At 48.8% G+C, this 17,531-nt stretch overlaps 1 protein-coding gene across 4 annotated transcripts in view; it reads right to left on the bottom strand.

Annotated features, from left to right (window-relative positions):
• Window positions 1–7,933, bottom strand: part of LOC140714942 (jupiter microtubule associated homolog 2-like) — an 81,914-nt gene extending 73,981 nt beyond the window's left edge. For 2 of the 4 annotated variants that reach the window (XM_073026627.1, XM_073026630.1), the window contains exon 1: window positions 7,776–7,932. In XM_073026627.1, the coding sequence (XP_072882728.1) occupies window positions 7,776–7,831 (56 nt within the window). In that variant the 5' untranslated portion in view covers window positions 7,832–7,932. Of the gene's footprint in view, window positions 1–7,775 lie in introns of all 4 variants that reach the window. The other 2 variants (XM_073026629.1, XM_073026628.1) reach the window with 2 other exon arrangements.
• Between the last annotated feature and the right edge of the window lie 9,598 nt (window positions 7,934–17,531).

The following is a 17,531-nucleotide window of genomic DNA, read 5'->3' as shown; positions in this document are numbered from 1 at the left end:
TGTCTTGTTTGTTATTTATTGTAATACCTGCACCGTCTTGTGCACTTTATGCAGTCCTGTAGTCTAGTGTAGTTTGTGTTGTTTTACTTAGTTCTTGTGTTGTTTTACGTAGTTCAATGTAGTTTTTGTACTGTTTCATGTAGCACCGTGGTCCTGAAAAACAACCTCTCGTTTTTACTGTGTATTGTACCAGCAGTTATGGTCGAAATGACAATAAAGTGACTTGACGGGTTTTGACCCAAAACGTCGACTGTACTTCTTCCTGCTGCGTTCCACCAGCATTTTGTGTGTGTTGCTTCATCATGACTCCAGTATTTCTACTATGTTTTAATGTTTCTTAATTGTACCTATGATTTTTTATGTTCTATCACTGAGCAGCAGTGAACCATCTGATTGGCCTATCAGAGTTCTCTTTGGGAACTAGTTGACTTGATCAGTATTTCTGATTTGGCTATTGTTCACGATCTTGCAGCCTTCCCCAGTGGAGGCAAGCATACTGCAAAACACCACCTCTTCCCACTTGGATAGCTTACAGCCCAGAGGTATAAGCAATGAATTTTCTTTTTTTCAGGTAACTTTTCATTTGATCTCCTTTTCCACACCACATATTACCTATTCCATCTCCCACTCACATAATTACTGAAGTTTCTTCTCCTTTAGCCCATCTTTCCCATCTCATCAGGGTCTATTTCCATCATTCCTCCCTTATCTGGTTCCATCATCTGCCAGTGTCTTCATCCTCCCTTTCAGCTCCATCTGCCATTCCCTCCTCACATTTCCACCTATTAACTATCAGCTTGTCTCAACATTTTGTACTCTTCCCTCTACTTCACTGACCAATCTACTTCCACTTATGCTCCCCCCCCCCCACCTTCACTCTTACGCACTTTCTAGCTTCCTCTGTACACCAAATCCTGATTCAGTGTCTCAGTTTGAAATGCCAATCAGCCTTTTGCCTCCACAAATGCTGCCTGACCTGCTGAGGTACTACAGCAGTTAGCTTTTGCTCTAGATTTCAGTACCTGCAAATGTACTCATCTTCAATGATATCCTGCCAAATGGGAATATAATCACATAATTCTCTCTTCATCTACCCAGAGCCTGTCACAGTCAGGGCATCACCAGTAATAACTTCTCTGCCCATACCTCTGGTAACACTCACTTACTATGGATCCTCACCTACATGCTGACCCTCAACACTGGACAGCAGATGACACTATTCAAATGTTCAAAGTTCAATGCAAACTATCAAAGTACATAGATGTTACCGCATCCTACCTTGAAATTCATTTTCTTGCAGGCAATTACAGGAAAATAAATAAATAAGACCATAAGACATAGCAGAATTAGGCTAACTGGCCCACCGAGTCTGCTCCGCCATTCAATCACAGCTGATCCTCATTTTTTCTCCTCCTCAACCCCAGTTCTCGACCTTCTCCCCATAACCTCTGATGCCATGGCCAATCAAGAATCTATCAATCTCTGCCTTAAATACACCTAACCTCCACAGCTGCATGTGGCAACAAATTCCACAAATTCACCATCCTTGGGCTAAAGAAATTTCTCTACATCTGTTTTTTTTAAAAAAGTATGCTATCTATCCCGAGGCTGTGCCTTCTTGAAAAAGTCTCGCCCACCATAGGAAACATTCTTTCTACATCTACTCCGTCTAGGCCTTTCAACATTCGAAAGGTTTCAATGAGATCCCTCCTCATCCTTCTGAATTCCAGTGAGTACAGACCCAGAGCCATCAAATGTTCCTCGTATGATAACCCTTTCATTCCTGGAATCATCCTTGTGAACCTCCTCTGGACCCTCTCCAATGCTAGCACATCTTTTCTAAATTGAGGGGCCCAAAACTTTACAATACTCAAGGTGAGGTCTCACCAGTGCTTTATAAAGCCTCAGCAACACATTTATGCTCTTCTAGACCTCTGAAATGAATGCTAACATGGCATTTGCCTTCCTCACCACTGACTCAACCTGCAAGTTAACCTTCAGGGTGTTCATGGACTCCAAGTCTCTCTGCATCTTAGATTCCTAGATTTTCTCCCCGTTTACAAAATAGTCCACACATTTCTTTCTACTACCAAAGTGCATGATCATGCATTTTACAATGAAACATTGTATTTTATTAGCCACTTTCTTGCCCATTCTCCTAATCTGTCCTTTGCATCCTACCTGTTTCCTCAACATTACCTGCCCCTCCACCAATCTTTGTATCATGTACAAACTTGGCAATAAAGCCATCTATTCCATCACCCAAATCATTTACATACAGCATAAAAAGTGGTCCCAACACCAACCCCTGCAGAACACCACCAGTCACTGGCAGCCAACAAGAATCCTTTCATTCCCAATCACTGCCTCCTACCAATTAGCCAATGCTCTAACCTTGTTAGTAACTTCCCTGTAAAACTATGGCCTCTTAACTTGGTAAGCAGTCTATGTGGCACCTTGTCAAAGGCCTTCTGAAAGTCCAAATACACAACATCCACTGCACACTGCATCCCCTTTATCCATCCTACTTGAAATCTCTTCAAAAATTTCCTACTCCAAAGAATTCCAACAGGTTCATCAGGCAGGATTTTCCCTGAAAGAAGCTATGCCGACTTTATACTATCTTGTCCCATGTCAGCAAGTACTCCATCACCTCATCCTTAACAAAGATTGACAAACACCAGTGTACAAAAGTCAAGCTTAAAGAGCCCTCAAAATGAGTCTGCTTTCGAGAAGTAGGGAACGAAGTGATGAATGCAGTTATCCTTGCCAAGTTCAGGAGCCTGATAGTTGTAGGGTAATAACTGTTCCTGAACTTATTGGTGCAGGACCCAAGGTTTCTGTACCTGCTGCCTGAAGTTGTAGTGAGAAGCAGGCAGGGCTTGGGTGGTGGGAATCTTTGATAATGGATGCTGGTTTCTTACGGCAGTGCTCCATGTAAGTGTACTCAATGGTAGGGAGGCTTTGGTTGTGATGCATTGGACTGTGTCCACCATTTTCTGCAGCCTGTTCTATTCCTGGTCATCAGTGTTTCCATACCAGGCCATGATGCAAGCAGCTAGGATACTCTTCAATGAGAAACTTTTATAGATTCACAGTTGTGGGTGACATGCCAATCTACAGAAACTTTTAAGAAAGTAGAGGCACTGTCATGCCTTCGTTGTGAAAACATTTGTGTGCTGGCTTCAGGACAGATCCTCTTAATGTTGATATCAAGTTACTGACCCTCTCCAGCTTTCTTCCCTTAACGTGGACTACTGAGAACTTAATTTTGCATCACTCTTCACCATAGAAAACACCTGCAATATGCCAGAAATTCTTAAGACTCAAGGGGCAGAAGCGATTGCAGTTACTACCAAGGAAACGTGGTTAGGAAGCTGAAGGGTCTCAAAGTACATATGTCACCTGGACCAGATAGATTACACCTGAACAGATTGATTAGTAATCTTTCAAAAATCACTAGATAATGGAATGGTTCTGGAGGACAGGAAAATTGCAAATGCTACTCCACTCTAAGAATGGAAGGAGACAGAATAAAGGAAACTGTAGGCCAGTGAGCCTGACCGCAGTGGTTGGGAAGATGTTGGAGTTCATTATTAAGAATGAGGTTTTGGCTACTTGCAGGCACATGATAAAATAGGCCAAAGTCAGCATGGTTTTCTTAAGATATGTTAGAATTCTTTGAGGAAATAACAGACAGCATAGACAGAGACAGTGGAGGTTGTTAACTTGGATTTTCAGAAGATCTTAGACAAAGTGCCACACTCGAGGCTGCTAAACACAGTAAGAGCACGTGATATTACAGGAAAGATTCTAGCATGGATAGAAGATTGGCTTGCTGGCAGGAGGCAAAGAGTGGGAATAAATGGGGTATTTTCTGACTATCTGCAAGTGACTAGCGCGTTCCACAGGGATCAGTGTTGGGACCGCTTCTTTTCACATTATAGATCAATGATTTGGATGATTGAATTGATGGCTTTGTGGCCAAGTTTGCAGATGATACAAAGATAAGTGGAGGGGCAGGTCTTGTTGAGTAAAAGGGGTCTGCAGAAGGACTTCAACAGATTAGCAGGATGGGCAAAGAAATGGAATATAGCGTACAGTCATGCATTTTGGTTGAAGGAGTAAAGATGGAGACCAGGCAAATTTAGAAATCAGAGTTGCAAAGAGTCTTGGGAATCCTCATGCAGGATTCCCCAAAAGGCAATTTGCAGGTTGAGTAGGTAGTGAGAAAGGCAAATTCAGTGTTAGCATTCATTTAAAGAGGACTACAATACAAAAGCAAGGATGTAATGCTGAGGCTTCATAAGGCACTGGTGAGACCTCACCTTGAGTATTATGAGGTATTGGTCAGACTGCAACTGGAATATTGAGTAGGTTTGGGCCACTTATCCAAAAAAGATGTGCTAGTATTGGAGAGGGTCCAGAGAATGATCCTGGAACAAAACAGTTTATGTATGATGGCTTTAATGCCTGTACTCTGGAGTTCAGAAGAATGCCAAGAGATCTCATTGAAACCTAGCAAATACAGAAAGGCCTAGACAGTGGATGGGGAAAGGATGATTCCTATTGTGGGCAAGTCCAAGGCCAGAGGGGACAACCTCAGAAAACAGATCCCTTCAGAATAGAGATGAGGAGGAAATTCTTTAGCTATAGGATGCTAAATCTGTGGAATTCATTAACACAGACAGCTGTGAAGGCCAAGCCGTTGAGTATATTTAAAGCAGAGGTTGATAGGTTCTTGATTACAACAAGAAAAAGTCTGCAGAAACCGAGCAACACACAAACACTGGAGGAATTCAACAGGCCAGACAGCATCTATGTAAAAAAGCAAAGTTGATGTTTCAGGCCAAAACTTTTCAGCAGGATTGGAGAAAAAAGGTTGAAAAGTGGGAGGAGCGGAGAGAGAAATGCCAGGTGATAGCTGAGACTTGGGGGGGAGATGGATGAAACAAAGAGCTAGGAAGTTGTTTGGGGAAAGAGACAGAAGACCATGGAAGAAGAAAGCAGGAGAGGAGCACCAGAGGGAGGCAGTGTGCGGGCAAGAAGATAACAAGAGAAAGGGGCAAGGGGATGGGAAATGGTGAATTGGGAGCAGAAGCATTACTAGAAGTTTGAGAAATCGATGATCATGCTGTCAGGATTGAGGTTACCCAAACGGAGTACAAGATGTTATTTCTCCAACCCAATTGTGGCTTTATCACAACACTGGAGGCAGCCATGGATGGACATATCAGAAAGGGAATGGGAAGTGGAATTAAAATGGGTGGCCATTGGGAGATCCCACTTGTTCTCCTAGTCTCCCAATCTATGTTGGGTGTCACCGAAATACACACCGGGAGCACCGAACACAGTATATGACTCCAACAGACTCTCAGGTGAAATGTCGCCTCACCAGGAAGGACTGTTTGGGGCCCTGAATGGTCATGAGTGAGGAGGTGTAGGGGTAGGTGAAGCACTTGTTCCACTTGCAAGGATAAGTGCCAGGAGGGAGATCAGTGAGGAGGGACAAATGGACTAGGGAGTTGCGCTGGGAGTGATCCCTGTGGAAAGCAAAAAGTGTGGGGGGGAGGGGGAAGATGTGCTTGGTGGTGAGACCCAGGTGGAGGTGGCAGAAGGTTCTTGATTAGTAAGGGGAGAAGGGGGTTGAGAGGGTTAATAAGTCAGCCATGATGGAATAGTGCTGCAGATTTGATTGGCCAAATATCCTAATCCTGCACCTTATGACTCATGCACCCTGGCTTCTACCTCCTGGACTCAATAATCAGCTCTTTCCTTTTGTAGATGTTGAGTGCTGTGGCATCAATTAACCAGCTTTTCATTCCCCCACTTGTAGTCATATCCTAACTAGGTTTATTAATCTATGCTCAGAGCTGTTCCCAATTCCATAATGCTCATCCTGGTTTTCAAATTACTCCATTTTACAATACCCACCCCCTTCCCCCACAATATCTCTGCAATCTCTAAACCCACACCACTATTTCTCCAATGTTAGAGGCCGCTCTATTAAGGGAGTGGCTGCACTAAAGGCAGGAACAGCAACAGTACAAGCCACTACCTAAAACTTATAAAATAGAAAATAATCATTAGATCAGGCAACATCTGTGGAAAGAGACAGGAGTTAAAATTTCAGTTTTGAAGACCTTTCAGAGATGGGAAATAAAAGCAGTTTCCTTTTTAAATTGGAGGCTGTGAGGAGGGACAGATAAGACAAAGGTAAGGATCGGCCAGGGCTGCTATGGGGATGAGCTACAGATGACATCCTATTGATGACAGCAAGAAATAATACAAAAAAGGAATTTGAAAACTGCAAAATGCAGAGCTGCACAGTTCCTTTGTGTTCTTTCCAACTGCCTTTAGAACCTATTAAGCAAATGAAAGCATCTACTGCCAATTCCGGCAACTGATGCGCCATCTCTAGACCAATCTTATAATCTTCACTGCACACACCCTATGGCAAATACAAGCTATCTGCTTTAGGAACTCAGCTGGTAGGGCAGTATTCATAGAGGAAAGGAACTGCCAACATTTCAGGTCAAAACTCTACATCAGGATCAAGTGGAGAGGGGAGATGGCCAGTATAAAGAGAGGGAATGGGACCCTTTCGAAAACTTGTGGGAATATTTATAGGTCACATCCCACATTTATTCTTATCTATTCTAATAGCTACATCCATGAAGAACTCCAATATGCCTTTCATTAATCCATGTCAATCATTCAATCTTCTATTCTTCTCGAGGTGCTCTACTTAAATCCATTCTAGATTCCAGAATTTTCCCTACTAATAACATCATGCTGATAAGTCAGTTCTAATTTTTTTCTCCCTCGAAAAGTATGATCACATTTGTTAGTCCCCATTTACTAGTAACTAATAACCCCTCTAGTTGCTAAGCCTGTATATTAAATCCACAAGGAAACTCAGTAAAGCACGTTTGTTCATGCGAACTCACAATCTTTAATTAAGTGCTTATTACAAGCAAATTAGCAGACTGCTTTTTGACCAACACCTAGGCAGTGCACAAAGCAAGTCCAAAGCTTTTCAATCAAGCACCACCTTTACATGTCCAATAATGTAGACGTTAATTAATAAAGTTATTCAGGTTTCCAACCTACCACGAGAGCAATCAGCCGCTTAAAATAAGCCGAACGAATGTGGTTGGATATGTCTGAATACTGCAGGTTTACAGTGATAGACAATGAAAGAGGGACCCACCCATCGGTCTGGAACAGGGCCATTTCATGAATTTGAGTTGGTCATCGGTAAACTCCACAGTCACCGACTACATAAGCAGCAGCAGAGCTTTATTTTAAAAAAAATTAAAGATGGTCAGAATTTTGCCTTTAAGGGTAAAGACTGCCGAGATGGTTTCTATTGTCAGAACCAACCATATTCTGTACGTGCACAAGGAGCCGTTATTACACTTAGCTTCCCACGGGTTTACAGGATGGCTAGTTTTTACCCAATTAGTGTTAGTGTCAAGTCTGCTGCGGCGTCGTTTTAATGCTGTACACGCAATTCGTCAAGACAAGCAGTGGTCGCCCGATACCCCGGGTACCATCAGCTGGCACAGATAAAATGCGTCTGCCCCCAAGGAGACAGCTTGGCTGCAACAATGCAGCTCCGTCTGGCCGCTGAGGGGAACAACGCCCAGACCCGACAGGGCCACCCCCCTGCCGGACGGGGGAGGGGTGGGGCGAACCAACCCCGTCTCCCGGGCAACCGCGGCTCGGAAGCCTCTCCTCTCCTCTCCTCTCCCCACCCTCCGTCGGAATACCTGGAACTGCTGCGACCTGTGGAGTCCAGGCCTTGGAAAGTGGTTGTGGTGGTCATGTCTCCCGCTCCGCAATCACCCAACTGCCGTCCGTCTGCCCCGCAACCGGCTCTCGGTCCGCCCGCCCGCCGCCGCGGCTTTATTTACCAACTGCGAGCGCTCTGATTGGCGCGGGCGCCGGAGCCCAGGCTTCCCGCTCTCCCATTGGCAGGGAGGGCCAACCGTGCGCGGCCTCGCGAGCGGCCATTGGCTATTGGCGCTGCCAGTCATGTCCCGGGGGGAGGCTGGACGGCGCGGGCTTTGTTCGGGATGAGATGATGTAATGAGTAAACGGGCGCGTCTCCCCGGCGTGGCAGCACCGGACAAAGGGGTAGAGTGGCCGCGGCCAGGGACAAGCCGGCTCTTGGGACACCTCTGTCAAACTCTCGCTGGATGACCACAATTACACTGAACACATGCCCTCGGGGAAGAAAACAGGCGTGTGTTGGTTTGTTTGTGGACACAGTTTCTACACTACACCTAATAATACTCATTTAAAACCGAAACACCAACAGCAACGCGTCTTCTTCTACACTAGAACTGAACCATAACATTGATTGTGAAGAACTTTAATTGCTGTGATTTAATTCATTGCTAAGCGGTAAATTTCAACCCTCTTCAGCTAAATGAGAAACATTGTATACCGACCGCCACGACGGGTTGTCAGCATTCCGTGTTTCCTGACTGGAAATAATGGCCACCGCTCCCTGGATCACCCCTTGCTTATCAAAAATCTATACAACTACTGTGTTTTGAGGGAGAGTTCAATAAAGACTCGCAATTCAATTGAATTGACTTTATTTCTTACATCCTTCTCATACATGAGGAGTAAAAATCTTTACATCTCCATCACAATGTGCAATCATAGTAATTTATAATAAATAGAACAGTCAGTGTAATATAGAGTACACTCAGATCAGTGTGAGTTCATCAGTCTGATGTCCTGGTGGAAAAAGCTGTCCCAGAGCCTGTTGGTCCTGGCTTTTATGCTGCGGTACCGCTTCCCGGATGGTAGCAGCTGGAATAGATTGTGGTTGGGGTGACTTGGGTCCCCAATGATCCTTCGGGCCCTTTTCACACACCTGTCTTTGTAAATGTCCTGAATCATGGGAAGTTCACGTCTACAGATGCACTGGGCTGTCCACACTACTCTCTGCAGAGTCCTGCGATTAAGGGAGGTACAAGTTCCCATACCAGGCAGTGATGCAGCCAGTCAGGATGCTCTCAATTGTGCTCCTGTAGAAAGTTCTTTGGATTTGGGGTCCCATATCAAACTTCCTCAACCATCTGAGGTGAAAGAGGTTGACCACACATTTCACCACACAGCTGGTGTGTACAGACCACGTGAGGTCCTCGGTGATGTGGATGCTGAGGAACTTGAAGCTGTTCACCCTCTCAACCCCAGATCCATCGATGTCAGTAGGGGTTAGCCCATCTCCATTCCTCCTGTAATCCACAACTAGCTCCTTTGTTTTTGCAACATTGAGGGAGAGGCTGTTTTCGTGACATCACTGTGTCAGAGAGATAACTTCTTCCCTGTAGGCCACCTCGTTATTGTTTGAGATAAGGCCAATCAATGTAATGCTGTCGGTAAATTTAATTAGCAGATTGGAGCTGTGGATGGCAATACTGTCATGGGTATACAGGGAGTAAAGGAGGGGACTCAGTACACAGCCCTCTGAAATCAAAACTTTCACCTCATCTTCAAGCTAAATGGTCATCCCGTACTTTTAAACAAGAAAAAAACCCAGCCTTTTTACATCCACCACAGCCTTGTCTTTTCCACTTTGAAAAATCTCCTCTTTCAATCAAGTCCTCTTTCACTCTTCTAAGCTCCAGTGGATGCAACCTTTCCTGTCCAATCTTGCTTTGTAAGACAACCACCTACGTTGTGTATCAGTGTACAGTACACTGTTCTTACATCCTGAAATAAAGTCACAATTCTAAAGTCCAACCTTCATATTTTTGATTTTAATTCCTCTCGCAATAAGCAGTAACATCCTTTTATCTTTCCTAATTATTTGCATAGTAGCCTGTTGCAAATCAGTTCTTGTGGTGCCACACCCCTCTGCAGTCTCTCACTGTGTAGATGTGATGCATTTGTGTTTTTCAAAAATGGACAATTCCACCTTTTCCTTCAGATCTTCGCCTACTCTCTTAACTGATGGCCACTTTGTAGCCTCCTTATATCCTCTTCATAACTTGTTTCTTTGTGTCATCTGTGAATCAGGAATCATTACCTTGGTGCCTTTGTTTATTTTAAATGGTAGAAGTCAAGACCCCGGCAATTACCCGATTTGCTACATTGAAATGTAGAAAATGTAGGGTCTATATGTATGGAAATGCTAGCAGGCAGGTGTTTTAGGTGAGAGGGGTAGAAAATGTATGGCCTATAGGTATATAAATGCCAGCAGGCAGGTGCTTCAGATAGCTTAAAGGAGGTAAACAGAGCAAGCTTTTTTTACACAGAGAGTGTTTAATGCCCGGAGTGCTCTCCCAGGGGTCGTGGGAGAGGCAAATAGTGTGTGTTTAATACCCGGAGTGCACTCCCAGGGGTCGTGGGAGAGGCAAATACTGTAAGGAGTTTAATACCCGGAGTGCACTCCCAGGGGTCGTGGGAGAGGCAAATAGTGTGTGTTTAATGCCCGGAGTGCACTCCCAGGGGTCGTGGGAGAGGCAAATACTGTGTGTTTAATGCCCGGAGTGCACTCCCAGGGGTCGTGGGAGAGGCAAATACTGTAAGGAGTTTAATACCCGGAGTGCACTCCCAGGGGTCGTGGGAGAGGCAAATACTGTAAGGAGTTTAATACCCGGAGTGCACTCCCAGGGGTCGTGGGAGAGGCAAATAGTGTAAGGTGTTTAATGCCCGGAGTGCACTCCCAGGGGTCGTGGGAGAGGCAAATAGTGTAAGGTGTTTAATGCCTGGAGTGCACTCCCAAGGGTCGTGGGAGAGGCAAATAGTGTAAGGTGTTTAATGCCCGGAGTGCACTCCCAGGGGTCGTGGGAGAGGCAAATAGTGTGTGTTTAATGCCCGGAGTGCTCTCCCAGGGGTCGTGGGAGAGGAAAATAGTGTGTGTTTAATGCCCGGAGTGCACTCCCAGGGGTCGTGGGAGAGGCAAATAGTGTAAGGTGTTTAATGCCCGGAGTGCACTCCCAGGGGTCGTGGGAGAGGCAAATAGTGTAAGGTGTTTAATGCCCGGAGTGCACTCCCAGGGGTCGTGGGAGAGGCAAATAGTGTAAGGTGTTTAATGCCCGGAGTGCACTCCCAGGGGTCGTGGGAGAGGCAAATAGTGTAAGGTGTTTAATGCCCGGAGTGCACTCCCAGGGATCGTGGGAGAGGCAAATAGTGTAAGGTGTTTAATGCCCGGAGTGCTCTCCCAGGGGTCGTGGGAGAGGCAAATAGTGTAAGGTGTTTAATGCCCGGAGTGCACTCCCAGGGGTCGTGGGAGAGGCAAATAGTGTAAGGTGTTTAATGCCCGGAGTGTACTCCCAGGGGTCGTGGGAGAGGCAAATAGTGTAAGGTGTTTAATGCCCGGAGTGCACTCCCAGGGGTCGTGGGAGAGGCAAATAGTGTAAGGTGTTTAATGCCCGGAGTGCACTCCCAGGGGTCGTGGGAGAGGCAAATAGTGTGTGTTTAATGCCCGGAGTGCACTCCCAGGGGTCGTGGGAGAGGCAAATAGTGTAAGGTGTTTAATGCCCGGAGTGCTCTCCCAGGGGTCGTGGGAGAGGCAAATAGTGTAAGGTGTTTAATGCCCGGAGTGCACTCCCAGGGGTCGTGGGAGAGGCAAATAGTGTGTGTTTAATGCCCGGAGTGCACTCCCAGGGGTCGTGGGAGAGGCAAATAGTGTAAGGTGTTTAATGCCCGGAGTGCACTCCCAGGGGTCGTGGGAGAGGCAAATAGTGTGTGTTTAATGCCCGGAGTGCACTCCCAGGGGTCGTGGGAGAGGCAAATAGTGTAAGGTGTTTAATGCCCAGAGTGCACTCCCAGGGGTCGTGGGAGAGGCAAATAGTGTGTGTTTAATGCCCGGAGTGCACTCCCAGGGGTCGTGGGAGAGGCAAATAGTGTGTGTTTAATGCCCGGAGTGCACTCCCAGGGGTCGTGGGAGAGGCAAATAGTGTGTGTTTAATGCCCGGAGTGCACTCCCAGGGGTCGTGGGAGAGGCAAATAGTGTGTGTTTAATGCCCGGAGTGCACTCCCAGGGGTCGTGGGAGAGGCAAATAGTGTAAGGTGTTTAATGCCCGGAGTGCACTCCCAGGGGTCGTGGGAGAGGCAAATAGTGTGTGTTTAATGCCCGGAGTGCACTCCCAGGGGTCGTGGGAGAGGCAAATAGTGTGTGTTTAATGCCCGGAGTGCACTCCCAGGGGTCGTGGGAGAGGCAAATAGTGTGTGTTTAATGCCCGGAGTGCACTCCCAGGGGTCGTGGGAGAGGCAAATATTGTGTGTTTAATGCCCGGAGTGCACTCCCAGGGGTCGTGGGAGAGGCAAATAGTGTGTGTTTAATGCCCGGAGTGCACTCCCAGGGGTCGTGGGAGAGGCAAATAGTGTAAGGTGTTTAATGCCCGGAGTGCACTCCCAGGGGTCGTGGGAGAGGCAAATAGTGTGTGTTTAATGCCCGGAGTGCACTCCCAGGGGTCGTGGGAGAGGCAAATAGTGTGTGTTTAATGCCCGGAGTGCACTCCCAGGGGTCGTGGGAGAGGCAAATAGTGTAAGGTGTTTAATGCCCGGAGTGCACTCCCAGGGGTCGTGGGAGAGGCAAATAGTGTAAGGTGTTTAATGTCCGGAGTGCACTCCCAGGGGTCGTGGGAGAGGCAAATAGTGTAAGGTGTTTAATGCCCGGAGTGCACTCCCAGGGGTCGTGGGAGAGGCAAATAGTGTGTGTTTAATGCCCGGAGTGCACTCCCAGGGGTCGTGGGAGAGGCAAATAGTGTGTGTTTAATGCCCGGAGTGCACTCCCAGGGGTAGTGGGAGAGGCAAATAGTGTGTGTTTAATGCCCGGAGTGCACTCCCAGGGGTCGTGGGAGAGGCAAATAGTGTGTGTTTAATGCCCGGAGTGCACTCCCAGGGGTCGTGGGAGAGGCAAATAGTGTAAGGTGTTTAATGTCCGGAGTGCACTCCCAGGGGTCGTGGGAGAGGCAAATAGTGTAAGGTGTTTAATTCCCGGAGTGCACTCCCAGGGGTCGTGGGAGAGGCAAATAGTGTAAGGTGTTTAATGCCCGGAGTGCTCTCCCAGGGGTCGTGGGAGAGGCAAATAGTGTAAGGTGTTTAATGCCCGGAGTGCACTCCCAGGGGTCGTGGGAGAGGCAAATAGTGTAAGGTGTTTAATGCCCGGAGTGCACTCCCAGGGGTCGTGGGAGAGGCAAATAGTGTGTGTTTAATGCCCGGAGTGCACTCCCAGGGGTCGTGGGAGAGGCAAATAGTGTGTGTTTAATGCCCGGAGTGCACTCCCAGGGGTCGTGGGAGAGGCAAGTAGTGTAAGGTGTTTAATGCCCGGAGTGCACTCCCAAAGGTCGTGGGAGAGGCAAATAGTGTGTGTTTAATGCCCGGAGTGGACTCCCAGGGGTCGTGGGAGAGGCAAATAGTGTGTGTTTAATGCCCGGAGTGCACTCCCAGGGGTCGTGGGAGAGGCAAATAGTGTGTGTTTAATGCCCGGAGTGCACTCCCAGGGGTCGTGGGAGAGGCAAATAGTGTAAGGTGTTTAATGCCCGGAGTGCACTCCCAGGGGTCGTGGGAGAGGCAAATAGTGTAATGTGTTTAATGCCCGGAGTGCTCTCCCAGGGGTCGTGGGAGAGGCAAATAGTGTGTGTTTAATGCCCGGAGTGCATTCCAGGGGTCGTGGGAGAGGCAAATAGTGTGTGTTTAATGCCCGGAGTGCACTCCCAGGGGTCGTGGGAGAGGCAAATAGTGTAAGGTGTTTAATGCCCAGAGTGCACTCCCAGGGGTCGTGGGAGAGGCAAATAGTGTGTGTTTAATGCCCGGAGTGCACTCCCAGGGGTCGTGGGAGAGGCAAATAGTGTGTGTTTAATGCCCGGAGTGCACTCCCAGGGGTCGTGGGAGAGGCAAATAGTGTAAGGTGTTTAATGCCCGGAGTGCACTCCCAGGGGTCGTGGGAGAGGCAAATAGTGTGTGTTTAATGCCCGGAGTGCACTCCCAGGGGTCGTGGGAGAGGCAAATAGTGTGTGTTTAATGCCCGGAGTGCACTCCCAGGGGTCGTGGGAGAGGCAAATAGTGTGTGTTTAATGCCCGGAGTGCACTCCCAGGGGTCGTGGGAGAGGCAAATAGTGTAAGGTGTTTAATGCCCGGAGTGCACTCCCAGGGGTCGTGGGAGAGGCAAATAGTGTGTGTTTAATGCCCGGAGTGCACTCCCAGGGGTCGTGGGAGAGGCAAATAGTGTGTGTTTAATGCCCGGAGTGCACTCCCAGGGGTCGTGGGAGAGGCAAATAGTGTAAGGTGTTTAATGCCCGGAGTGCTCTCCCAGGGGTCGTGGGAGAGGCAAATAGTGTAAGGTGTTTAATGCCCGGAGTGCACTCCCAGGGGTCGTGGGAGAGGCAAATAGTGTAAGGTGTTTAATGCCCGGAGTGCACTCCCAGGGGTCGTGGGAGAGGCAAATAGTGTAAGGTGTTTAATGCCCGGAGTGCACTCCCAGGGGTCGTGTGTAAGGTGTTTAATGCCCGGAGTGCTCTCCCAGGGGTCGTGGGAGAGGCAAATAGTGTTTGTTTAATGCCCGGAGTGCACTCCCAGGGGTCGTGGGAGAGGCAAATAGTGTGTGTTTAATGCCCGGAGTGCACTCCCAGGGGTCGTGGGAGAGGCAAATAGTGTGTGTTTAATGCCCGGAGTGCACTCCCAGGGGTCGTGGGAGAGGCAAATAGTGTAAGGTGTTTAATGGCCGGAGTGCACTCCCAGGGGTCGTGGGAGAGGCAAATAGTGTGTGTTTAATGCCCGGAGTGCACTCCCAGGGGTCGTGGGAGAGGCAAATAGTGTAAGGTGTTTAATGGCCGGAGTGCACTCGCAGGGGTCGTGGGAGAGGCAAATAGTGTAAGGTGTTTAATGGCCGGAGTGCACTCCCAGGGGTCGTGGGAGAGGCAAATAGTGTAAGGTGTTTAATGCCCGGAGTGCACTCCCAGGGGTCGTGGGAGAGGCAAATAGTGTAAGGTGTTTAATGCCCGGAGTGCACTCCCAGGGGTCGTGGGAGAGGCAAATAGTGTGTGTTTAATGCCCGGAGTGCACTCCCAGGGGTCGTGGGAGAGGCAAATAGTGTAAGGTGTTTAATGCCCGGAGTGCACTCCCAGGGGTAGTGGGAGAGGCAAATAGTGTGTGTTTAATGCCCGGAGTGCACTCCCAGGGGTCGTGGGAGAGGCAAATAGTGTGTGTTTAATGCCCGGAGTGCACTCCCAGGGGTAGTGGGAGAGGCAAACAGTGTGTGTTTAATGCCCGGAGTGCACTCCCAGGGGTCGTGGGAGAGGCAAATAGTGTAAGGTGTTTAATGCCCGGAGTGCACTCCCAGGGGTAGTGGGAGAGGCAAATAGTGTGTGTTTAATGCCCGGAGTGCACTCCCAGGGGTCGTGGGAGAGGCAAATAGTGTGTGTTTAATGCCCGGAGTGCACTCCCAGGGGTAGTGGGAGAGGCAAATAGTGTGTGTTTAATGCCCGGAGTGCACTCCCAGGGGTCGTGGGAGAGGCAAATAGTGTGTGTTTAATGCCCGGAGTGCACTCCCAGGGGTCGTGGGAGAGGCAAATAGTGTAAGGTGTTTAATGCCCGGAGTGCACTCCCAGGGGTCGTGGGAGAGGCAAATAGTGTGTGTTTAATACCCGGAGTGCACTCCCAGGGGTCGTGGGAGAGGCAAATAGTGTAAGATGTTTAATGCCCGGAGTGCACTCCCAGGGGTCGTGGGAGAGGCAAATAGTGTGTGTTTAATGCCCGGAGTGCACTCCCAGGGGTCGTGGGAGAGGCAAATAGTGTAAGGTGTTTAATGCCCGGAGTGCACTCCCAGGGGTCGTGGGAGAGGCAAATAGTGTAAGATGTTTAATGCCCGGAGTGCACTCCCAGGGGTCGTGGGAGAGGCAAATATTGTGTGTTTAATGCCCGGAGTGCACTCCCAGGGGTCGTGGGAGAGGCAAATAGTGTAAGGTGTTTAATGCCCAGAGTGCACTCCCAGGGGTCGTGGGAGAGGCAAATAGTGTGTGTTTAATGCCCGGAGTGCACTCCCAGGGGTCGTGGGAGAGGTAAATAGTGTAAGGTGTTTAATACCCGGAGTGCACTCCCAGGGGTCGTGGGAGAGGTAAATAGTGTAAGGTGTTTAATACCCGGAGTGCACTCCCAGGGGTCGTGGGAGAGGCAAATAGTGTAAGGTGTTTAATGCCCGGAGTGCACTCCCAGGGGTCGTGGGAGAGGCAAATAGTGTAATGTGTTTAATGCCCGGAGTGCACTCCCAGGGGTCGTGGGAGAGGCAAATATTGTAAGGTGTTTAATGCCCAGAGTGCACTCCCAGGGGTCGTGGGAGAGGCAAATAGTGTAAGGTGTTTAATGCCCGGAGTGCACTCCCAGGGGTCGTGGGAGAGGCAAATAGTGTGTGTTTAATGCCCGGAGTGCACTCCCAGGGGTCGTGGGAGAGGCAAATAGTGTGTGTTTAATGCCCGGAGTGCACTCCCAGGGGTCGTGGGAGAGGCAAATAGTGTAAGGTGTTTAATGCCCGGAGTGCACTCCCAGGGGTCGTGGGAGAGGCAAATAGTGTGTGTTTAATGCCTGGAGTGCACTCCAAGGGGTCGTGGGAGAGGCAAATAGTGTAAGGTGTTTAATGCCCGGAGTGCACTCCCAGGGGTCGTGGGAGAGGCAAATAGTGTGTGTTTAATGCCCGGAGTGCTCTCCCAGGGGTCGTGGGAGAGGCAAATAGTGTGTGTTTAATGCCCGGAGTGCATTCCAGGGGTCGTGGGAGAGGCAAATAGTGTGTGTTTAATGCCCGGAGTGCACTCCCAGGGGTCGTGGGAGAGGCAAATAGTGTAAGGTGTTTAATGCCCGGAGTGCACTCCCAGGGGTCGTGGGAGAGGCAAATAGTGTGTGTTTAATGCCCGGAGTGCACTCCCAGGGGTCGTGGGAGAGGCAAATAGTGTGTGTTTAATGCCCAGAGTGCACTCCCAGGGGTCGTGGGAGAGGCAAATAGTGTGTGTTTAATGCCCGGAGTGCACTCCCAGGGGTCGTGGGAGAGGTAAATAGTGTAAGGTGTTTAATACCCGGAGTGCACTCCCAGGGGTCGTGGGAGAGGTAAATAGTGTAAGGTGTTTAATACCCGGAGTGCACTCCCAGGGGTCGTGGGAGAGGCAAATAGTGTAAGGTGTTTAATGCCCGGAGTGCACTCCCAGGGGTCGTGGGAGAGGCAAATAGTGTAAGGTGTTTAATGCCCGGAGTGCACTCCCAGGGGTCGTGGGAGAGGCAAATATTGTAAGGTGTTTAATGCCCAGAGTGCACTCCCAGGGGTCGTGGGAGAGGCAAATAGTGTAAGGTGTTTAATGCCCGGAGTGCACTCCCAGGGGTCGTGGGAGAGGCAAATAGTGTGTGTTTAATGCCCGGAGTGCACTCCCAGGGGTCGTGGGAGAGGCAAATAGTGTGTGTTTAATGCCCGGAGTGCACTCCCAGGGGTCGTGGGAGAGGCAAATAGTGTAAGGTGTTTAATGCCCGGAGTGCACTCCCAGGGGTCGTGGGAGAGGCAAATAGTGTGTGTTTAATGC

The sequence above is a fragment of the Hemitrygon akajei genome, chromosome 22, assembly GCF_048418815.1.
Source record: "Hemitrygon akajei chromosome 22, sHemAka1.3, whole genome shotgun sequence".
Taxonomy (NCBI): Eukaryota; Metazoa; Chordata; class Chondrichthyes; order Myliobatiformes; family Dasyatidae; genus Hemitrygon; species Hemitrygon akajei.
Note: the sequence above shows the minus strand (reverse complement) of the source record. Positions and strands in the feature narration are given on the sequence as shown.